The sequence below is a fragment of the Syngnathus scovelli genome, chromosome 20, assembly GCF_024217435.2.
Source record: "Syngnathus scovelli strain Florida chromosome 20, RoL_Ssco_1.2, whole genome shotgun sequence".
In the NCBI taxonomy this organism is placed as follows: Eukaryota; Metazoa; Chordata; class Actinopteri; order Syngnathiformes; family Syngnathidae; genus Syngnathus; species Syngnathus scovelli.
This window is the reverse complement of record NC_090866.1, coordinates 9,088,034-9,111,490: the sequence shown is the minus strand read 5'-3', so window position 1 is coordinate 9,111,490 and position 23,457 is coordinate 9,088,034. Positions and strand designations below refer to the sequence as shown.

The window sequence follows — 23,457 nt, the reverse complement described above, 5'->3', positions numbered from 1 at the left end:
ATTAATGGCAAGATGTCAGACCATGAGGGCAAACTACAGGAGGCCCAAGAGCTCCTTCACTCTGCCCGTGAGAAGACCAGGCAGACTGGTTTGCTGGCTGGACACAACCAAGCCAATCTCACCTTCTTGGAGGTACACTATTGAATAATTATTTTAATTTTGCTATGAATATAATTCCCTGGGTTGTTTTTTTTATTTTTATTTTCCAGGGGAGGCATGCTGCGGTCCTTGGGGTGAAACAAGAAGCACAGAAGGTCATTGGGGAAGCAGAAAACCTTCTGGATGACGCCAACCAACTTTCAGACAACATCAATAAAGAGTTAGAGGCACGTTAAAATTGTCGCAAGTGTAAAAAATATCCGGTCTAACTCTGGCGCCACGTTTGTAGGACGCAGAGGAGATGAGAAGAGATCTCGGTCCTCTTCACGACCAGCTGGATGACAAAGTCCGACACCTGACGGACGGTTTGAGCGGCGGCGGTATAGCTCATCGTGTCCGCGCTGCCGAGGATCACGCGCAACAGCTTAATGAATCCGCTGCAATTTTAGATGGGTAAGTCTTAACGCAAAATTGTAAAAAAAAAAAAAAATTGACTCGTTTCTGCTCTTCTCACAGAATCTTGGCCGAAGCGAAGAATCTCTCCTTCAACGCAACAGCTGCTTTTAAAGCATATACAAATATTAAAGCCAACATAGACGAAGCAGAGAAAGAAGCAAAGACGGCCAAACAGACTGCATCAGAAGCACTGACAACGGTAAGAACCACGCAAACTCGAAATTTATCCTTTCCTCTTCTGTGTCCATTTTCCATGCCAAATTAAAAGCTGAAATTTTAGAGGGCAAATATGTAGAAAGCAGTCCTTCCTCCACTTTATGGAAATCCATTTAGCAATGCAAAGTGGTCAACCTGACAGGAGAAAGGTGATATGCAGATGACTTCACCTTTGGATGCCATCTTAAAGCTATTTAATTCACAAGTGGCTTCCAAATCCGGAAGTGTTCTTTGTCACTGATTTGGTGTGTGCATGTGTGTGTCTGCGCAGGCTTTAGGTCCGGAGATCCCAGTGAAGGAGGAAGCTCAAGGTGCCCTTCAGAAGAGTCTCAAGCTGCTTAACCAGGCTAAGCAACTTCATAATGATGTCAAAGGTATTGTGTGCATATGTGCATATACTTAGTATTGAGCAGAAATATAGAATTATATCTCTCTCTCTGTATGTATATATATATATATATATATATATATTTGTTATTTGTTTTATTTCTTTTTTTTCCATATTTTTTCCATATTTATTTATATATATATAATTTTTAAATATATATATATATATATATATATATATATATATATATATATATATATATATATATATATATATATATATATATATATATATATGGAAAAAATAAATAAAACTATATATATATATATATATATACATAAATGAATATTTAAAGTGCCATATCTAAGTCTATGAAACAAACAAACAAACAAACAAACAAACAAAAAACCAACAAACTGAAAAGAGAAAAACAAAAAACAAAAATGAATGCTTGAAAAGGAATAGGAGGAAACATAGCTTTTTAGATTCCTACCCCTTTCTGACTTAATCCATTAAACTAATAATTCAACATATAAATCAATAAAACAGAAATAAATCATCCTTTTTTTTTAAATAAATGTGACCAATTTAGTCACTATTTTTGTGATTTACTAAGGAACGACTGTATATTTGTAATCATGCAGACAATGCCGCGACCGTGTCCGGATTGAAGGGCAGAGTCAAGTCAGCAAAAGACCAAACCAAAGACCTGCTCATCGCTATCAATGTAACCATGACAACACTCAAGACAATGCCCAATGGTATGACTCCACAGTGAAATCAATGAGAGCATGAATGGAGCTCTGTAGCTTTTCTAAACTAGACTTGACACAAGTTCATAGGTCGCCCATTCAATAGGATGGATCAGCGTATTTGTAAACATTGTCATCCGGCAGACACCACGGCCAAGTTGGCGGCGACAAAAGCTGTGGCCGCTGAGGCCAACGCTACGGCCATCGACGTCCTGGAACGCCTGGCGGCCTTGAACTTTCAGGTCGACGGCATTCAGAAGAACTTCAGTCAATTGTCCTATACGGTCAGCGCCGCCAATCAGATGATCCAGGACCCGGATAAAAATAGTAAGTACCGTCGTTAATTGCGATTGACCATCTTGGATTGAATAATTCAAGAAAAATTGTTTCCCTTTTCATATTTTTTGACATCATTGGTTATATTTTGCCAAGCCCAAAAAATTTGCATATTGCATTAACAATGCTGTATAATATTTTTGAAATCTATGATGGACTCCTTCTGGTAAATTCTGACCATAATAATTTAACTAAAATATTTTTCTCTGTCTTTGTCCTTTACTCCCACAGCCATAAGTATGTATATCTATTTTACCTCAATTTAAAAAACTCAATGGTGCCCCAATACCACGTTGCATTTAATAATCCAACTGGCCTCACTTCCAACATCAATAATTATCGCAATTTGCATTTATTTTATTTGAACAAAAGGTATTGGAGCGCCATACATTTTTTTTTTTCAAGCTATCAAATCAAAGTAGCTGCTCCTAATAATAATAATACTGCCTCAGCTCCGCTCCAGCATGAGCTCTACCGCAAAGCATGGAACTCGATTCTCCAGTGTCCATTCCAAATAAATAGTATAGACAAGCTTCTCTTGGAATGCTGAGCTGAGCTGCACTAATTGATTGGCTCTTTCTTTTTCTCCCTCCACCTCTCCCTTGCTCTTTATTTATCTTGTCTTCCTTCTCTGTGTTAAATCAATGACTGAGTGATTCAGCCGCTTTCAGTATTTGCCCTCTCTTGGTCACGCGCCGCCTCACCTCAGCAGTAAAGTTCTGTATGCCATGACGTGGCTGATTCCGTACCCCGTTGTCTCTTCAATCAGTCCACGCGGCCGGAGCTAAAGTGAAGGATTTAGAGGTTGAAGCTGATAGGCTGTTGGAGAAATTGAAGCCTATCAAAAAGCTAGAGGACAACCTGAGGCGAAACATCTCGCAAATCAAGGAACTGATTAACCAAGCCAGGAAACAAGCCAACTCGGTAAGCAAAACTCGAGAACGTTTTGCCAAACCGCACGTGGGATCAGTCCAAATTTGACTTTCTCTTTTTTAGATCAAAGTGTCGGTGTCGTCAGGCGGCGACTGTCTGAGGAGTTACCGCCCTGACATCAGGAAGGGCAGGTACAACACCATCATTCTTCACGTCAAAACCACCACGCCTGATAATCTGCTATTCTACCTTGGTTCTGCCAAATATGTGAGTAAAAAAAACTCTCAGTCAAAATACCGTATTTTCCGGACTATAAGGCGCACCTAAAAACCTCCAATTTTCTCAAAAGCCGCCTTATAATCAGGTGCGCCTTATATATGGACCAATATTGAGCCACTCCGGCAGGCCTGTCCAAAGTCCGGCCCAAATGTATATATCTTATATATGGACAAAATTTTAAAATGGGCCATTCATTGAAGGTGCGCCTTATAACCCGGTGCGCCTTATAGTGCGGAAAATACGGTAATCCTAAAGCCAACTCCACCAAATATGCCCGAATGCATTTATAAACATATATGCATGTTTGTGTGTGTTGACAATTAACAGCTTTTGGTTGCTCTTTGCGTTTAGGTTGATTTCCCCAAAGAAATCAGAGCGTTGCTGCATTTGAGCGCTACAAGCAGTGTGTGTGTGTGTGTGTGTGACTAAAATTCTTTAACACTAAAACCTTCCGCATGAATGAGCAGCTAGCACGTGTTCACACCAACTTCTAACATTTCACTATTAGTGTGTAAAGCTGGCTAAAAAGCAACGACGCTAATGAATAACGGTCGTTCCTTGAAGGGGCGAGGGTGAGAAGAAAGATAAGAAGGTGTGTGTGAATGTGTGTCTTCAAATTTGACTCTCTAATCATTTCTAAGTGTGCATAATGTTATATGAATAATAATGCCAAGTATGAGCGTTATTCTTCAGCAGCATCTAAATGAGAGCATATGCTCCTAAGCCTCTTATTCATTTTTTTTTTTTTTCCTCCAGCTCATCCATAATCACTACAAAATTAATCAAAATAAAAATCGGCTTAAATAGGCAGCCATGTTAAAATTCTTCACTGAAAGTTTACACTTTATAATGACCTGTTTAATATTTTCAGGTTGATTTCTTGGCTCTGGAGATGCGAAAGGGCAAAGTGTATTTCCTTTGGGACGTTGGTTCTGGTGTGGGACGAGTAGAATACCCACATCTCACCATCCATGACGGGAACTGGCATAGAATAGAAGCTTCTCGGTAAGAGCTGTGATTTTACATCAGTACGAACAAGCTCGTTATTTTTCCTCCAAAAGTGGCATGCCGAACTATTTATGTACGCTTCATACGTATTCGGCGAAGCAGAAGACATCACAGCAAACATCACCCAATTAATTCTCATTTTACGCTTTTTTGTCACATCTATACAGACATGCAATCATTAAGTTGAATTTTTAGATAAAAGAAAAACAAATCTCAGTAGTTCAAAAACACAAGACACACTCCAAGTAGAAAAATATATTTTTTTTTTAAAAAAAACTTCAATCGAGTTTATATCCCAATATTGTTTTTTGTGTTCAGCACAAAATCCTGACAACAACCATAAATAGAAACATAAATAAAACCTTAACAACCAGAGGACATCATTTCTTTAACGGAATTACGTTGTTTCACCCGGGAAATCAAACCTTTGTAGCTTTTCCAGCCGCTGGCTCGTCCATTTTTTCAGTAAAGTTGTGCACGGGGGTTTAACGTTCCAAGTGTTGGACACGGCCAAACAACAAATTCAAGGTGGCAGATCAATTTCACTGTACATCTCCGAGGTCCCGCCATGTCGCCACAATCACTTTCCCTCCTCCATCTTTTTACTCTTCTAGTTCATAACGGCTGATTTCATATGACAGAACACGCGTGGTCGTAAATGTCCTCCAGGAAATGCTGACTGATAAATATAATTATCTTCTAATTTCTATCCGTCTGCAGTAACGGATTGAACGGGACCATCTCAGTGTACCCTCTGGAAGGTCCGAGGGCCGGCGTTGTGCCGAACCCAAACAGCGCAAACTCACCCGTAACTTACACCATCCTGGACGTGGACCAGAACGCATACCTGTTTGTGGGCGGAATCCTCGGCACGGTCAAGGTAACGATAAATCATTGGTGTGATTTGAAACTTTATCATCAATGTCATTTGTTTATCTTGTAGAAAGCGGATGCTGTGAGGACAACAACTTTTACGGGCTGCATGGGGGAAACCTTCCTGGACGGAAAACCAATTGGACTGTGGAACTACAGGGACAGGCAGGGAGACTGTAAAGGATGCGTTGTCAGGTATGCAAAGACCGATTTTTTTATTCTTTTTATATTATATTATTGTATTTTATTGTATTTTATTGTATTTTATTGTATTTTATTGTATTATTTAATTTAATTTAATTTTATTTTTCTGTTTATTTACAGATATTATATTATATTATATATGATTTTATTGTATTTGATTGTATATTATTGTATTTTATTTTATTATTTTATTTAGTGTTATTTTATTTTTCTGTTTATTTACAGACAGTTTATTATATTATATTATATTATATTATATTATATTATATTATATTATATTATATTATATTATATTTATATTCTATTATATTATATTATATTATATTATATTATATTATATTATATTATATTATATTATATTATATTATATTATTTTTCAGTTTATTTACAAACTATAAAGTGCATCAGATTATTAGGTACAGTCTCACTGAATGATTTTTTTTTTAGAAATCTCCATACACAGGTTAAAAAGTTGATTTTTAAAAAACTAAATGATTTTAAGTGCACCTTATAGTCAAACATATACGCCACATTTTTTTTTCCCCCGACTGTTTGTTAGCCCCCAGGCATCAAATGGTGAAGGAACTGTCCAGCTGGACGGGGACGGCTACGCCTCAGTGGCACGACCCACAAGATGGAATCCGAATGTTTCCAGTGTTACATTCAAATTCCGAACGTTCGCTTCCGATGCGCTGCTCATGTATCTGGCAACTGATGACATGGTATGACATCATACGATGATTACACAATTTGTATTGACAAAATCTCCTGAATGGATCTTCTCTCCATCTTTACTACCTATAGAAAGACTTTATGTCCTTGGAGCTAGAAGGTGGCAAGGTGAAGATGAACTTTGATCTGGGCTCAGGAGCCGGCAGTGCCATATCAACTCACCGACAAAACGACGGGCACTGGAAATCCCTCACCATGTCTCGTAACAAGAAGCAAGGTAAACGGCAAATACTTCTTCATCAAAAATAGAGATTTTGACTTCATGAATTATTTGAACAGCCACGGTGACCATCGTGGACATCGACACCAGTGCTGAGGAAAAAATCGGGGCGACGTCTTTAGGAACAGCCACTGGGCTGAACCTCAAGGAGAAGCAGAGTATTTATTTTGGAGGTCTGCCTACCAGTGGAAACTACAGGTAAGGCCTGATTAGCAACCATGGAAGATTCTGGAAAAAAATAGTCAAAGATAACATTTGTGTTAATGTGTGTTTTCTTAACAGCATGAAATCCAGGTAAAGAAGTTCATACTACACAAAAAGTGTAACTGTAAATTGCTCTCCGCATGAGGCTAGCCACACTGGAGTGCCATTTAGCCCACAATGTGTGTGTCTGTGTGTGTGTGTGTACACTTTGTGTGTGTCAGTCCCTAATGGCTGTTACTCTTCCGCACAGCGGCTGGAAATCACTTTCTGCCCTTTCTATGTACACCTGGATGTGTCATTTGTCCTTCCAGTAACAACAGTTTGTGACTTTTTGCAATATTTTACATTGTTATAAAAATAATTGTGTTTGGTTTTTTTTTTTTTTCGGGGAGGGCACAACCTTCACCAATTCTCAGCGGGACACCAAATTGTGTGTAAGGTTGTTGAATTCAGTCTAAACTTGGCTTGAATCCAAAATAATGACAACTAATGAAGCCTATTTTTATTATTTTTTTTAATAACAAGGACAAATGGCAGATTCAAATAACGCTCACGCTGATATTAGGTCAATCATCCACTGCAAAACGTTCAAGGCTGAATTAATGAAGACATGATCCTATTACATTCGACTTTTAAGAGATTAGAAAGTCTGATGATTCTAATATCGTTCTAGGTCGGAGGTCATGCTAAAGCGCTATGTCGGCTGCCTTCGGGAGATTGAAGTATCCCGAACTCCATATAATCTCCTCAGTAGTTCCGATTCCATCGGGGTTACAAAAGGATGTAATGTCGAGGTAAGACTATTTCACTTTTTATTTTTTTTTGGGTCATTGTATTAACTCAATCGTGGATCGTAATTAATTAATACAACTTTGATATATAAAGATTTGTCCTTTATGCTTGTTTACCCCCAAATTACACAAATGCACTCCACGATAGAATTTCAAGGCATTCATCGAGGTTTCTATTAACTAATGGAATTTATTTATGCACTCGAGCAGCCATTGGAAAAGTTTGTATACTTTCTATTAAGCGGCAGAGGTCATTTCCAAGGTCGTCTACTTGAAATAAAATTCGTATTGTTTCATAGAATCTATACACAGTCAGCTTCTCCAAACCGGGCTTCGTGGAGCTCGGCGGGTTGTCCCTGGCGGTCGGCACCGAGATCAGCCTGTCGTTCAGCACCCGAGCGGACACTGGAATCCTCCTGTTAGCAGTGGGCGGAGCTCCGCCCATTAGCCAACAGGTTAGCCATCATCATTTTTATTCAATCATGCATGATAAATGTACTTAATTCAAGAAGTGGCCTGAAGAGATTAGTCAAATGGACCTCTTCTTTTCTTCTCCACTTTATAAAATCTTTTTTATTAAGAGATCAAGCTGGAAATTTATAGTTCTTAAAGCAGCGTGAATATCTATGGCCCAAAAAATCAAAATTAAGCAATCCTGTTCTCCGCAGGTCCGTCACCAAAACATCATCTCGAAGAGGAAACGAAGACAATCAGGAGAGGTGAGTTAATGGCATACACACACACACACACACTTTCACTAAATAAATGCATGAGTGTATTTTAATAAGGTCTGCCTTTGCTGACAAATGGACCAGTTTTATCAAACACAAATTGGATATGGTTGCCAATAAACATGCACACACACAGTTTCCCACAAACACACTCATTCCCTAACGAGGTTCCACGTGCTCGTTAAACTGTCCGCACGCTCGCAAATGCACACCGATCGTAATTTGCGAATTGTGTGTATTGTTTTATGACATCCACAGTACATCAAAATAACGTTTGACACAATGATGGAGACAATCGGCGTCATTTCATAACCGGTTTGCGTACAAAATGGGTTGGGGGAGGGGGGGGGGGTCTCGCTGTGAACATTGCAGGTGTGATTTAGCAAATACAAAATGTGTGTGTGCATGTGTGTGAGGACAAAGGGTTACCTCTGGTTTATCAATCATTACTGGTCATTGGGCGCATAAATCTATTTTTACTAACAACGCTGGAAGGGACGGTGTGTGCGCCTGTGTGGAAAGGTTAAGCGAGGTTAAGAACACCATCAACTCAACTTGGCCCTGACTAATGGGCGGGGTGGCGGTGGAGGAAAGAGAACAAGAAACAAAAGATGGAGGAGATTTAGAGGTGAAAGTGGGACTTTTGAAGGGCATGACACCATTTGAAAATACAGTCTTTGGGAATGGAAAAAAAAAAATGGCCATAGAGGAAAGTGATACATAAAAATAAACCAAAGCGAGTGTTTGATTTCATGCTAAGCGTGCGAGTCTTTTTCATCTGAACGTATGCCAAGCGACGCTCTCCGTGTGTGTGCAGGCAGCACAGCGAGCGGCATGTTGTAGCTACATCTCGGTTCAATTTGTCCCCCGACCTCAAATTGAAATTCCATTTTCAAGTGGTAAATTGTCTCCCACTTCGCCCCATGGCACACAGTGAATTAAAATTCAAATGAGCCTGACCTTGCACCGCTGCTCTCTCCCACCTTTTCGGTCTTTCTCTCGCTGCCTCATCTCTCTCTTGCTGTTCTGCTCTCTGCCCTCTCATCTCGTCCCCCTTATTATCCTCTCCTCAGCGTTCCTCTCATCTCTTGTTATCCTTTCCCCAACTCGTCTGCCGCCTCTTCATAGAGACCCACACTCGTCTCCACTTTCCCCTTTTCGTCGCTCACCGACTTTGTCCACGCACGTTTGCGGCCATTCTTCCCCTCTCCGCAAAAGTTTAACACGTGTCGACATGCCGCCAAATTCAAATTGGGAATTAAATGGGTGGATTTTTTTATCAGATGTGAAAGATGGATTGTGTTCACCTATTCACTTTTAAAAAAACATTTTCCGTTGCTCTTTCAAACGTCGATGCCCAACATTTTCACTATAAAGGCTTTTATTTGCTTTAGCGCCATCTTGTGGCAGAATAGCACTACTTTCCTAGCTAAAAAGACTTTGGCACCATCTTGTGGCATCTTGGCGCTAAGGAAATTTAAACGCCACATCTTGACTTGTTGAAAGGAGCCAGATGAGGTGGCTTGGGCATCTCATCAGGATGCCTCCTGGACGCCTCCCTGGGGAGGTGTTCCGGGCATGTCCCACCGGTAGGAGACCCCGGGGACGACCTAGAGAGACTATGTCTCTCAGCTGGCCTGGGAACGCCTTGGGATCCCCTGGGATGAGCTGGATGAAGTGGCTGGGGAGAGGAAAATCTGGGAGTCCCTCCTAAAGCTGCTGCCCCCGCGACCCGACCCCGGACAAGCGGAAGAAGAATGGATGGATGGATCTTGACTTGTTTTGTTTTTTTGTGTCAAGGAAGAGCCTTACATTTTTATAAATATCTTTTCATGAGACAATATTGAAGAAATTATTTCTTCAGGGCTGCCCTATGAAATTATATGGTGTATAAACCAATTTCAGTGATCCTAACCCTAACCCTTCGGTGATCTCAAGGCCTATAATGAAGTTCTCTGTCCTCTCTCCCTCAGCCTTTCCTCTCTGTGATGCTGAACAAAGGCTCACTGGAGGTTCTGGTGTTCTCGGGCAGCCACAGTCTGCGTCGAGTCATCAGACGGCCTGAGCAAGGCGTCCTGAATGACGGCAGAGAGCACTCGTTGCGTATCGAGAGACTACCCGGCAGGTCAGTGCATTTCTCCCTCACAGTTTTTCTTCTCCATGAGCTGTCAAAGCATTTTGCCTTTCCATCAGATCTTTTGCAGTGCAAGTAGATGAGGAGCCAAAGAAGGACTCTCCACTTCCCAACGACCAGCCGATCATCTTGCATCGTGTGTTCCTCGGTGGTATTCCTTCTGAGGTGGAGAGGACATCCAACAGGGTCAACGTTCCCTTCCAAGGATGTATATGGAATCTCATGGTCAACTCTGTGTGAGTAACCCCAAAAGCCAATTTTTCATGTTCCTACATGAAATATTCCTTGATGGTCCAATTGATCACTTCAGTTCATTAGACCTGAGATTTTCACCTTGAACCTTCCGTGTCAAATTCAAGCAGGGCAGCCTCTGGCGTGACAATGACAATCCAGTCTTTGTCACTTTTGTGCCTGGTCTGCAGGATTAGATCTGTCCGAGTGCATAAACATATTCATGACTCTCATCGGGCCTGATTGTCCGTCTCTCACCTCACTTCACCCCTATTAACCCGTCTCCTCCCCATGTGATGCCTCCTCGTCCCTCGCTAGTCCTCCACAGTGGCTGGCTGACTAGTTTATGGATATTACCATGTGCGCGGGTTATTGATTTTGTACGTGAATGTAAAATTAACATTTAAAATGATTGCGTGTACGAATGCAAATATCGACTTATTTTTATTAGAATTCTTTTCCATTTCTTGTAACGCACGTCTTGTCCCTGTCACAGTCTGTCAGATTTCTCCCAGGCGGTTTCCTTTGAAAACGCCGAAATCGGCCAGTGTCCCAGCCTTGCCCGTCCTCTTCCCTACCCGACGGACGAGGATGAGAAGGAAGTAGAAACGACCAAACCCCACCAACCCGCGCCCATTCCTGCATTTGTTACATCGCCTCCTGAACTTTCTGCCGTGAGTGATCCAAACACGAACAGGCTTGTTTCTCATCATTATTATTAATATTGAATCATATTGTGGATTCCACTAACATCATAGCGACCTTACCTTATAAAAGAATATCTGTAAGCATATTTGGATTTGAAAACACATATGTACTATAAGTATACGTAGGTATAAGTAAATGTATAAATACACATATATGTATACCGTATTTTCCACACTATAAGGCTCACCTAAAAACCTCCAATTTTCTCAGTGCGCCTTATAATCAGGTGCGCCTTATATATGGACCAATATTGAACCACTACAGTTCGGCCCGCGGGCCAAATGTATATATCTTATATATGGCCAAAGTTTTAAAATGGGCCATTCATTGAAGGTGCGCCTTATAATCCAGTGCGCCTTATATATGGACAAAGTTTTAAAATGGGCCATTCTTTGAAGGTGCGCCTTATAGTGTGGAAAATACGGTATATATATATATATATGTATATGTATATATATATATATATATATATATATATATATATATATATATATATATATATATATATATATATATATATATATATATATGGATAGTATATACATACATATATAGAATACATCCATGAGCCCACACTGATTTCCGAGGAATACAATGCAGCTTTCCGTGTTGCCTTAGCGCTCCATTCCGCCGCGCTTGTACAGCCCATTAACTGTTCTTTATTGTCCCTTTAGCCTTGAGCCACTAAACACCCTCTCTCGAGTCAACCGTGTGCTGTGAAGTCACACCGATGTGCAAGCTAACTGTGCATGCCAACGATGCTTTATGGGTCAAAGCAGGAGCTGCGATGCTAAGAAGCAGTTACCGTGGCTCAATGCAATATTATACAAAAAAATGCATTCTAAGCATCATCGCATGGCTAACGCCGCTACTGTGCTTCATGGCTGTATCGTCTTCATCTTCTTCCCGCCCTCGATGCCTGATAGGAAGCCACTGCGATTGTTGCACCTGCTGCCACACCTACTGCTACACCTACTTCTGCTGAAGCTCCGCCCACTGCTGACACGGTATACACACTTGCATACCAACAGGATTCTTGCAATGGGTATTTTCAGCCCAATTTTGCACCTTTCGAAATTCTTTCAGCCTACGCAACGTACTCTTTAGCCTGACCTTTGACCCCCTCCATCATTTTAAGTTGCCCATCCCTGGCCTCTAGCAGTAGAGTAATTGAGAAGAAGTAAGCAAGAAGAAGTGGACAGTCCACAAACTACATTTAAGCTAAAATCCATAAATTCAAATTATTTCCTCAGAGCAGTGAGAAGAATTTCCTGTAAGCACAAGTACATAATTAAATGTAGAGCCACATTCATTCACAAGTGTACCTAATATTTTGCACAAAAATAAGAATGCATTAGCTGGCCACTGTGAATCACATCACGGCTCTTTATGAGCTGTATGTTTCCGGTCGATCTCAACTTCAAAATACTTGAAGAACCAGCACTCCAGAAGATATGGATGCAAGGATATTCATCCCGAGAGGGCAATTAGGGATAATAGAATACATCTTGCTTGTTCTAAACTTTACAGAGGTGCAGCTCAAAGAGGTTGAAACAGCATGTAATGAGCGCTCATTTACAGTAGGAGCAACATGGCAAATTCTTTTGAGTGGTTCTCTCTGGAGTAATAAAACATTTGGGCTGAAGATAACTGAGCGACTGTAAAAAATGGCTTCGTTTGACCTTATGATTAGTCTTCTTTGGAGAAAACCACACACACACATACAAAATTGTGACTTAATGACTTCACATTCAATCGGTGTGACCTCCAAGAAAAGACGAGCTGCTCTGAATGGAAGACCATCTCGCTATTGTTGGGCTGATGGAAAACCACAGAGGAGATGAGAGAAAGGGAGGGATGAAGAGGAGAATAAAAGAGGCTAGAAGGAGGACGACAAGGGCCCCGGCCAATGAAGAAGAGGAGGAGAGGACTCTTTCGGAAGACGGCGGCTTGTGCTTTTTTTTTTTTGTTGGCTTAATGGAAAGCCGCAGGAGAGGGAGCGGAGGGAAGAATGAGAAGGAAAGAGAGAGAGGGCGAGAGAGCTTCTTTTGTCGGAGGGAGGCTGGGTGAGGTGGAGAAAGAGAAGAAAGGCAGAGGTTGAGCAGGAGCGGATATGAAGACAGAGCATGATAAGAGGTGAGTGTCGGCGGTAACAAAGCAAGGTCGCCGTGCGGGGAATGTCTCCACTTGAAAGCGAACAAGAGGAGATTAAGATACACACACACACACACGAAGACACAAACACACACTGAATAGTGTCTCTAAATTTGGTCTCACAAGTATGCAGGTGGTAAACAGGTGATGGTTAGGTTAGACGTCATGTTGGGCTATCAAGTTGAAAGCGAAAAAATTAATTAGATCAGAGATGGGCAAGAAAGTGTGAAGACAAGATCAGACTGGATAAAAAAAAAATGAAAGGATGAGCCTGACTTATCAAGATGAGATGAGAAAATAGCAACAGATGATTTCAAGTAATAGGGTGTGTTTGTGTTGCAACACTGACACCTTGTGGACGCAGCTTTTTCATTGAATTGAGAAATGGGAGAAAAAAAATGGGAAAATCGCTTCTTCACTGAATATTTTTAATAAGACCTAATAAAGTTATTTATTTAATCCACCAATTATTGTTTCTGACATGTTATCTTCATTCTCCAGGACTCATGCCCCTCGGCTGCGGCCCCTGTGGCCCTGGAGAAGTCTTACCAGTTTGGACTGGGAAGGAACAGTCACATGAGCTTTGCCTTCGATGACGCCAAAGTGAGAGAAAGGTTCGAATTTAAATTTGAATTTACAGACGATAACAATCTTAAAAAATTCGTTTTGATTAATTTAATAAACTGCCGTGTATTTATTTCAGGTTGATTTTGGAGTTCGAGCTGAGGACACATGAGGAATCGGGACTGGTTCTCTACATGGCCAGAATCAACCACGCTGACTTTGTCTCCATTCAGGTATCAAGTAAGAACATTTGTTTCCATTCAGTAGCACTTATTAATCATAAATATTTGTCATCCACAGATTAAGGATGGACAGGTGTGCCTGGGTTATGACCTCGGTCATGGTAACACATCTGGATGCGTCCCCTACTCCATTAATGACGGGAACTGGCATAAGGTAGGACAACCTCTATCTTAAATTGAATTCCGTGCAAAAATTATTATTATTATTTCAGATCCGTGTGGCTCGCAGCAAGCAGCGGGCACTCCTGGTGGTGGATGGCCGATACAGCAAACAAATGATTAGCCCCAAAAAGGTTTTCATGACGTTTATTTTATGCTATTGCCAAAGATTCATCACAAAAATCAATGTGACAATATTGTAATTTTCAGGCTGACCTGTTAGACGTGGTGGGAATGGTGTACGTTGGCGGCCTACCACACAACTACACCACCAAGAGGATCGGGCCGGTAAGGGAAAGTAAAATTAGGGAAAGTAGTACCGTATTTTCCGCACTATAAAGGCGCACCGATTTATAAGGCGCACTGAGAAAATTTGAGGTTTTTAGGTGCGCCTTATAGTGCGGAAAATACGGTATATAAGAAATGCACAAAATACTAAGAGCGCAAACTTCTGCTTGTAGATTCTTTTCAGCATCAACGGGTGCCTGCGTCGCTTAAAGATGGTGGGAGGTGCCGTCACCACAAAGCCTGCCGCTCCGGGTAAGAATACTTTTCAAATATCCAAAAATGAATTCCTACTTATTTGTTTATGAGTCATTGTAATCCTTGTGCCAGGTCGTGCCGAGGCGCTTACTGAAGACTTTAAACTTGATATGGAGACGCCAACGTCCAGTCACATGGTCGGGAGATGTTTCTCCGCCACCGAGCCAGGAACTTATTTTGACGGAACCGGATTTTTGAAAGCAGGTACATACATCACAAATGATGTGATGCAAACCAAATAAAACCACCTTGTTTTTTTTTTAACTCTAAATTACTCATTTTTTCTAGTGGCCAACTATCGAGTGGGTCTGGATGTGTCCATCGCATTGCAGTTCCGAACCAGCAGAACTAACGGCGTCCTTTTGACCATCAGTAATCAAGGCAACGAAGGACTCGGTCTAGAAATTATCCAGGGCCGGGTATGATGAATTATTTGAGATTATACAAAATGATACGACACTGCCCTAATTTGATCTACTTCCAGCTGCTCTTCCACGTGGACAACGGCGCCGGACGAATCACGGCGCTGCACGTGCCCGACGGCGACGGGTTCTGTGACGGCCAGTGGCACTCTGTCGTCGCCAACAAGATTCGCCACAGGGTGGAGCTGCTGGTGGATGGGAAGCAGAGTCAAGCTCAGAGTTCCAATGCACGCTCCAACACCTGTGACACCAACGACCCCATTTATGTGGGAGGCTACCCGGGTATGACGCAGAAGTTTCATTCACAATACTAAACAAAGTTTTACATCAACGTTCTCCATGTCTCGTCCAGACGGTGTCCGTCAGGCTGCTCTGACCAGCCGCACGTCCTTCAGAGGTTGCATGAGGAACCTGAAGATCACCAAAGCCTCAAAGACCATGGATGTGCACTTCAACAAAGCTCTAGAAATCAAAGGAGTCCAACCACTTTCCTGCCCCGCCATTGCTGCTTAGCAACCAACCGGCCCATTCAACTACTTGCCATTTTCCCTACGCTGGTTAAATGTAGCAGATCCATTTTGGTAGGGTCAATAAATATGTAAAAGTGTAACAAAGTACTGTTTTGTGTGTTTGCGCCCTTTCACCCCAGCATTAAATCTACCAATAAGAATAATCAGTATCATTTTATATTTGCTGCTATGAACCCCAAAGTCAAAATCACAGTGACTAATTTGAAATCTCTAACTCACTAAAATATCTTAAGGCATAATTCTGCTTGTTTCTTGCTATGCCACAGTTTTAAAAGGTGCTGCTACACAAATGAATAAAGCTTTATTTACTTGATTGTTGACTGGCAGTCCTTCATTTGCAATATCTCTACTATTAAATTATTTGAGAAATATTTTCAATTTAATTTATTGTTCCATGCAGATATAGAAATATTGATTAATTTAGACCGTGTTGTCTAAATAACCCATTAAAGCAAACAACCACTAAATAAGATATACACATTGTGATTATCAAAACCATGATTATCATTCAAATATATATAACAGGGAAAATAATCTGGGTTGATTCATTTTAAGGTCATTTCTAAGTGTACTTCAATTCATTTCCGGTAGATGGCGCTACTGCATCAGCAATACGTTTCTTTGCAGCTGCTGCGTCTTAAATTTGCTAAATCGGTTGGTGTGTTGGAAATATGTTTATTTTATCACGATCCCCAAACTTTACATGTCAGACAATATTTTCACGGACCAGCCTTTATATAAATAAATAAATTTATATTAAATATATAAATACGATGAAATAAAATGATACGACTGGCATAAAAACAGATACAACGTGCATAAAAATAAAACTCACCATTAAGTTTCTGCTCCGGAGCTTTATTTTGGTCGCTGTATCCGCAGAAAATCCCGTTGGAAAAGGAAGCAGGATTTTCAGTGCTTTTGTGGCGATCTCGGGATATTCCGAATTGATTTTAATCCAGTTTTCTTTTTCTTGGAAATTGTATCCTCTTCTTCTGTCTCCACATTGTGCCTTTTCCTGCAAACATCTCTTTTTCTTACTCATTTTTGCAAGCTTCGGGACGTGCGTGAATTTACCTGTGTCAATAAGTACAGGTGAACCGACGGATGTAATCGGGAGAGAATCCCCAATTTTTTTATATTTTTCAAAATAAAATCTTACTCATTTATGGTAACTTTGCGGGCTCGACTGGGGAATCATGTCACGTGACCGGGACGAGCGTCTTGACCTGAAATATTTGATCATCGATAATATATAATATATATATATTTTAAATCCCCCGTGAATGCATGCACGTTTTCTCCTGTCCATAATAATAACATGCCAAATCATCATCATGTGCATTCCTCTTTTATTATCATTCTTTTCTTTTCTTTTTTACATAAGATAATGCTTATAGAGTTGCCCACTACATTTGAAGCTGTGTCTGCATGAGGTGGAATGTTTGGAAGATTGGAAAAAATATCTACGCATGTATCATTTGAAGTATTACTTTTTTGTAAAGTCACCATACAGAGTTGAATTTCTAACCTTCACCATTTGTGCAATGTTCCAGCAGGTGTACTCAAGAGTGGGCAGTCATCCTGAATATTTTCCCTGTCCATCCATCCATAGAAGTTCTAAACTCCAGCATTAATCTTATTAAGTTGTCAGCCAATGTTCATTTTCTTTACATCAATTAAAGTAAATGGATAGCTTCAGCAGCTCGTTTCCATAGAAACACGAGTGGAGAAAGAACCCAGTCAGGTGGATTGGACGAGTCCCCCTTTTTTGACTTCTTACTTTTTGTATTATTTTTTTTTTTTTTGTCTGTGCCCTCCGCACTGTCAATCTGCTGTCCCAGCTTGGATGATTTATTGCATGCTGTCGGCCTTCTTTAACTCCTCTGGGGAGAATCACGACCACGTTGGCGGTCCGGTCCAGCGATGGGGCGCCGTCATGGCCTCCCGCACAAAACCACACATGCCAGGGTCCTTTGGGTACAGAGAATCCAACTCAGATCTGGTCAGGATGACTGCATGAGGCCCGTCAGACGTTTCCCGGTCAACGACTTGCCCTGGAGGTAAAAATATTCTTATAGAAGCAAGAGGACATAAAGTTTGAGACTTTGAAACTCACCACACTGCGCGTGAACTTCTCCAGTGAGGTCCGTCGGCCCTGCTCGGTTTCCAGCTACGGGAAAAAAGCAATCAATATGTCTGACATGTTTTAGTAAACATAAAAAAAATTAGTACTAGTCCATTTTGTTTTGTCGTGACTTACAAAATTTAACTACACACCTTCTTTCTTGAGTTCAAAAGGTCTTGATAGACGTTGGAGCGAAGAAAGCGAGTGTAGCTGTCACTCTTCATCAGTTTGTAGATGTGATCCTGAATGTAAGGAAAAGATTTGAGTAGATGAATTGTGCAATTTATCCGATAAATGTTTTACTAGTTGCATCCCTCACCTGTGCGTCCTCATAGCTGTAGCGTCCAGGATCTTTGAGGTTGTGACTTGTGCGTTCATAGCTGTGAGAGTCCAGATTGATGGAACTGGGAGCTCCTTCAGCCAGGAACTCGGCCCAGATTTCCTCCGCTCTCTGTACTACTTCCTGCTGTGGGATTCTCTTGAGGTCCTGCACTGCCAACCAGAAGCTGTAAAAACATTCAAGTTTTTTTTACGATTCATCCAGCAAAACAAGAAGCAGAAGGTCGTGCGCTCACCGAAGGTTTTCAGAGCTAAACTCGGACTCCAGGAACTTGAGGAAGAGATCGCGTCCCGCTGGGTCCTTCAGAGCCTCCTCCAGGGAGAAACCCCACTTCTTCACCCTCTGCTGACCAGGCTCCTTGCTTTAAGTCGACAAGAGCAAAGTGAGACGTACTGTACCTTCGTACCACCAAAAACACGTGGACTGCGCAATATTTTAATTAGTTAGTTAGTTACAAAAAACACTGTTACCATTTATTTACCAAAAACCCATGGACTGCACATTTATTTATTTATTTATTTATTTGTTAATTTAATTTAATTTAATTTAATTTAATTTATTTATTTATTTATATAGGCGGCTCGGTGGCGCACTGGGTAGCACGTCCGCCTCACAGTTAGGAGGGTGCGGGTTCGATTCCACCTCCGGCCCTCCCTGTGTGGAGTTTGCATGTTCTCCCCGGGCCCGCGTGGGTTTTCTCCGGGCACTCCGGTTTCCTCCCACATTCCAAAAACATGCTTGGTAGGCCGATTGAAGACTCCAAATTGTCCCTAGGTGTGAGTGTGAGTGCGATTGGTTGTCTGTCTCTGTGTGCCCTGCGATTGGCTGGCAACCAGTTCAGGGTGTCCCCCGCCTACTGCCCGATGACGGCTGGGATAGGCTCCAGCACGCCCGCGACCCCCGTGGGGACTAAGCGGTTCAGAAAATGGATGGATGGATGGATATTTATTTATTTATTTATTTATTTATTTATTTATTATTTATTTGATTTTTTTAATGTTTTTATTCGCAACCTCAGAATATATAAATGCAACAGCCAGGGAGCGCAATATATTAATTGTCCTTACAATTGCATGAAATTAAGAGCAATTTTTTCTTCAAATTTCTAAATTGTAGTTTTTAATAATAATAATAATACATTTTATTTGTAAAGCACTTTTCAGAAAGGAATCTCAAAGTGCTACAGAAACAAGACTAGAAATAAAAACACACAAGAAACCAGAATAAAAGCATAAAAGCATAAATCGGGCAGCCAATACCGGTATTGGCAAACTTTGCAAATATTGATACCGCAAAATAAATATCTGCACCGATACATTATATAATATATTTTCCTTTCAGATACCGTACTTCCCTGCAACTTGTTCACTTGCATTTGATTCATTTCATTTCCATCATAGCGCCAACCATTCAATACTTTGACATTGTCCCTCTCCAACACATATACTGTGATTTGATTTGGATTGATTAATATGAGTGACCTCCGAGTTTTTCTTTAGTGCTCCAGAAAAGAGCCCATTACTCAAAGTAATTACCGGTAAATATCCCACACGGAGCTTTATGGAGCTGTTAAATCTACTGCACTGAGCTCCTTTTATTATGTCTCGCTGACACCCATTCAGTGCAAAAAGCTGCTCAATTATTTATTTAAAGAATACGTCCGCTTTAAGTCAGCTCGGTGACGAGAAAATAAAGACGGATTTGGATTGTGTGAGTGCATGCAAGAGGCCCTGTATAAATAAATAATCCCCAAAAATGATCTGGGGGGGGGGGGGGTAAAAATGACAAATGATCACGGAATCCACAACAGGATTTATTTTCAAAATTGAAAATTTTTGAGAGTACCTGGCCTCCAAGTCCCAGAAGGATTGGTCGTCGCTAGTCCAAGGGTTAGACGGATCCTGTGGTGTCACCAAGGGGTCGTACTCCAAGTACTGCTCAGTGTAGCTTATCAGACTGACATCACACAAGTGAGAAAACAAAAATTAAAAAGATTTATTTACATACTTGTGTTGTCCTCCATTTTCATATATTTAAGCACATTGTTCAATCTGTGCATAAAATTACAATAGCTTATATTAATGGCCATTTCCGTGGCTCTTGGAAGGCCAATTATTTATTTGTGTTGTTTATCGGTTGTTAGTTACTCGAGTATTTTCTCCACTCGTAACAGACATGCGGTTAAAAAATCAATTACAGTCTGATGCTTTGTCGTTAATGCTCGTGATTGATCCTGCACGCCGAGTTGTTTCATGGGCTAACAGTCCAAGCGTGTCTTCTGTCAAGCACCAATTAACTTAGTCCAATGATCCATGTCAGCAGGTTAAACGGTCAAGGAGGCGCGGTGGACCACTTGACGGCCAGTAATGATAGTTTTGAGCTCACTGACTTGACTTTTTGAGAAGTGTCAATATTTCCATGTGGATTTTTATGATTTTACCTTTCAGCAACTTTGGACATTTTCATACAGTGCCGATCGAGCTGGGCATTCAGGAATAAGATCTGTATGAAGAAAATAAATTATTAGACACGAATTATTTTGACATCGTTTCGAAATATTACCTCTTTCTCCACATCCTCTTTTGTTCCCTTTCTAGAGTGGTGAGAAGGAGTATGGATTGGACTTCGTGACTGGGTGCCCTCCTCTGCCAAACCATACACTGACTGGTCCCGTTGTAGGATGATGAGGAGCAGGTCAAAAGGTCAAAACATGTTTCACTGGAAACTTTATCAACAAATAGCATGCACCATTTTTTTTTTTTTTTTTTAAACTACTGCAATGAAAATCATTAGTTCCAAGGTCAAACTGGGGCCATTATAAAAACTAAAAAGGCCCGGGGGTCAGATACGGCCCGCCACATCATTTTATTGTGTCATTACTAGAATTGCAAATTGTCTTTAATATCTTTTTTGTTAAATATTTGACCAGTTTTTACTGGTCTGTTTTGAAAACGTTTGTTTTGTAGCTTTTACTGTAAATAATATGAGGTGCTCATACATTTATTTTATTTATAATGGCCCTCGGAAAGAAGCTATGACTACAATGCGGCCCGCCAAAAAAATGAGTTTGACACCCCTGGTGGTGTAAAAAATGCATTGCAGAAGGGGACATTTGGGGTAAATTCACTTTTAAATATTTTTATATTAAAAATAAATAAAAATACTTGCTCAGTCATCAGATGTGAAATTAAGTGGTGTACCAAAACATGGTGTACCTTCTTAACTCTATGGGGATTCTTCATGCGTCTGCATTTCCTGATGTCCATCTCCGTGGTGTTCACACATCCAGGCTGTGGAGATCAACAACATAGACCCTTACTTTTCAACTTTCAGAGAAGAGGAGGTGTGAGATAAGGAGTGCAGCAGCATCAATCCCCCCGTGTGCAGTCAGGGGCTTACCACGGGCCGGTGGACATCCCAGAAGGCTCTCTCCTGGCTGTCAAGGATCTTCCTCTCGGTTTTATCTTTTTTCCTGTCAATCCTGCAGAGGAGATGAGTCGGGCTGAGAAATACTACTTATCAACACTAGATGAGGAGAGCGAATCGCTACTTGAGGGTTGTGCCGGTTATTAAGTCTCAAGGGTATGGTGGACTGATACCGACAAGTAATATGGAGGATTTGACAATTTACTACTTCCATGACAGTTGAGCAAACAATACTGATGTTATTGCTTTGGTTATACTTGTTGCCATAGTAACCGAGCCCACTTACTTGACCTGGGCCTCAGCCTGCATGTAGATGAACTCCCACTTCCTGGCAAAGGCTCTCTGTAGCCTAGCAAGATTCTCCTATTGAATAAAATGATTATCTCAAAGACATAGAGAAAAAAATCGATACATCATGGTCACATCTGCTAGCCCAAACGGATCAATAAATAATAGGTTGGAGGGAATATTTGGTACTTACCGCTTCGTAATCCGCCAGCTCCAGCCTGGTTTTATTCTGCATGGTCCGCTTGCACAGATAGATGGCTGCGGGGGCACACAGGGAGCATTATGAGTTTTCATTTTCACATCCATCTACTCATCCATGCATCTAATACCCTCCTCTTCTTCTAATCACTTTCTCCTCTCTGTTGCTCAGGGATTATCAGGTCGAGATGTAAAAAACTCAGCGGGCTTCTCACGCTTCATCCATCAAGTTGAAGGACACCAAGTGAAATGACGACGGAGTAATCTTGTTGACATGTTGCTTCGGTGTGGCACGGTGTAGTTTATTGTGTTTTTTCAGCCAAATCTTGATATATTGCAATTTTCAATCTGCCAGAGAAGGCCAGGCGCTCCATTACTCTTGTTTGAACATGATCGTTTCCGAGACAAATCATAAACGGGTTTGTTTGTTGTGTTGTTGTTGTTGTGACGCGCTCACTTTCTGCCTGCCTCCGCTTGTTCCAGATTTACGTTTCACATCTGCCCACTTCATTCCAAATATGAGTGTTTGAAAGCTTTGGAATTGTTTTAACCAAAAAGGACAACTCAATATTATTCGGTATGATGTTGAAATTCTGTGTGCTGCTGAGGTTAAATTTTGTGAGAGCAGGCAATCAAATCATTCATTACAAAAAAAAAAAAATAACAATACCGTATTTTCCGGACTATTAGGCATACCTAAAAATCTCTAATTTTCTCAAAAGCCGACAGTGCGCCTTATAGTCCAGTGCGCCTTATATATGGACCAAATTCTGGCCCGCGGGCCAAATGTGTTGTGTGATATTAACATTATTGATATATTGTTTTCACTATTTCAAATTATTATATTGTGATTGCATTAATGGTGCGCCTTATAGTCCAGTCCACCTTATATATGGACAAAATTTTAAAATGGGCCATTCATTAAAGGTGCACCTTATAGTCCGGTGCGCCTTATAGTCCGGAAAATACGGTAATTGAAAATGAACACATTTTTACCATAGTCTGTGTTTTCAGGCTCCCAACAATTAGACGGCCAGAAATATGGTGCCTGTGGAAAGAAACACAGCATAAAATGGTGATGTCATTTTCAGTCGATAGTAAGTGGCAAAATGGCCGCCCCCTTGAGATAGTTAAAACCGGGTAGATTTCGCGGTTTTATTTATATTCCACAAATGCAATATTAATCAGACTACTGCTTAGAGACAAGGGGTAGAACATATTATGGCAAAGAAATATTTTTTGTTGATTTACCCTTTAAGAAATTTATATTTATTTTATATTTATATTC

The 23,457-nt window shown here is 40.8% G+C and overlaps 2 protein-coding genes across 8 annotated transcripts in view; one reads left to right on the top strand and one right to left on the bottom strand.

Moving 5' to 3' along the window:
• lama2 (laminin, alpha 2) overlaps nt 1-16,102 on the top strand; it is a 66,568-nt gene extending 50,466 nt beyond the window's left edge. For 3 of the 7 annotated variants that reach the window (XM_049757173.2, XM_049757172.2, XM_049757168.2), the window contains 33 exons: nt 1-132; nt 210-326; nt 389-552; nt 616-754; nt 1,043-1,145; nt 1,744-1,860; nt 1,996-2,178; nt 2,957-3,111; nt 3,184-3,327; nt 4,211-4,344; nt 5,068-5,227; nt 5,291-5,415; nt 5,984-6,146; nt 6,229-6,373; nt 6,436-6,574; nt 6,659-6,670; nt 7,254-7,374; nt 7,671-7,826; nt 8,040-8,090; nt 10,076-10,227; nt 10,296-10,472; nt 10,964-11,141; nt 12,102-12,182; nt 13,831-13,943; nt 14,033-14,126; nt 14,194-14,289; nt 14,348-14,428; nt 14,505-14,582; nt 14,756-14,834; nt 14,910-15,041; nt 15,126-15,256; nt 15,322-15,541; nt 15,612-16,102. In XM_049757173.2, the coding sequence (XP_049613130.2) occupies nt 1-132; nt 210-326; nt 389-552; nt 616-754; nt 1,043-1,145; nt 1,744-1,860; nt 1,996-2,178; nt 2,957-3,111; nt 3,184-3,327; nt 4,211-4,344; nt 5,068-5,227; nt 5,291-5,415; nt 5,984-6,146; nt 6,229-6,373; nt 6,436-6,574; nt 6,659-6,670; nt 7,254-7,374; nt 7,671-7,826; nt 8,040-8,090; nt 10,076-10,227; nt 10,296-10,472; nt 10,964-11,141; nt 12,102-12,182; nt 13,831-13,943; nt 14,033-14,126; nt 14,194-14,289; nt 14,348-14,428; nt 14,505-14,582; nt 14,756-14,834; nt 14,910-15,041; nt 15,126-15,256; nt 15,322-15,541; nt 15,612-15,772 (4,233 nt within the window). In that variant the 3' untranslated portion in view covers nt 15,773-16,102. The remainder of the gene's footprint in view (nt 133-209; nt 327-388; nt 553-615; nt 755-1,042; nt 1,146-1,743; nt 1,861-1,995; nt 2,179-2,956; nt 3,112-3,183; nt 3,328-4,210; nt 4,345-5,067; nt 5,228-5,290; nt 5,416-5,983; nt 6,147-6,228; nt 6,374-6,435; nt 6,575-6,658; nt 6,671-7,253; nt 7,375-7,670; nt 7,827-8,039; nt 8,091-10,075; nt 10,228-10,295; nt 10,473-10,963; nt 11,142-12,101; nt 12,183-13,830; nt 13,944-14,032; nt 14,127-14,193; nt 14,290-14,347; nt 14,429-14,504; nt 14,583-14,755; nt 14,835-14,909; nt 15,042-15,125; nt 15,257-15,321; nt 15,542-15,611) is intronic. The other 4 variants (XM_049757175.2, XM_049757174.2, XM_049757169.2 and 1 more) reach the window with 2 other exon arrangements.
• LOC125990272 (regulator of G-protein signaling 6) overlaps nt 1-23,457 on the bottom strand; it is a 91,155-nt gene that overhangs the window by 50,875 nt on the left and 16,823 nt on the right. Inside the window, exons 6-18 of the mRNA XM_068649121.1 lie at nt 23,166-23,217; nt 22,165-22,229; nt 21,970-22,046; nt 21,657-21,738; nt 21,473-21,547; nt 20,820-20,921; nt 20,698-20,759; nt 20,103-20,213; nt 18,493-18,618; nt 18,237-18,423; nt 18,070-18,159; nt 17,909-17,962; nt 16,625-17,846 (exon numbers count right to left, since the gene is read on the bottom strand). Coding sequence (XP_068505222.1) covers nt 17,796-17,846; nt 17,909-17,962; nt 18,070-18,159; nt 18,237-18,423; nt 18,493-18,618; nt 20,103-20,213; nt 20,698-20,759; nt 20,820-20,921; nt 21,473-21,547; nt 21,657-21,738; nt 21,970-22,046; nt 22,165-22,229; nt 23,166-23,217 — 1,134 coding nt within the window. The 3' untranslated portion in view covers nt 16,625-17,795. The remainder of the gene's footprint in view (nt 1-16,624; nt 17,847-17,908; nt 17,963-18,069; nt 18,160-18,236; nt 18,424-18,492; nt 18,619-20,102; nt 20,214-20,697; nt 20,760-20,819; nt 20,922-21,472; nt 21,548-21,656; nt 21,739-21,969; nt 22,047-22,164; nt 22,230-23,165; nt 23,218-23,457) is intronic.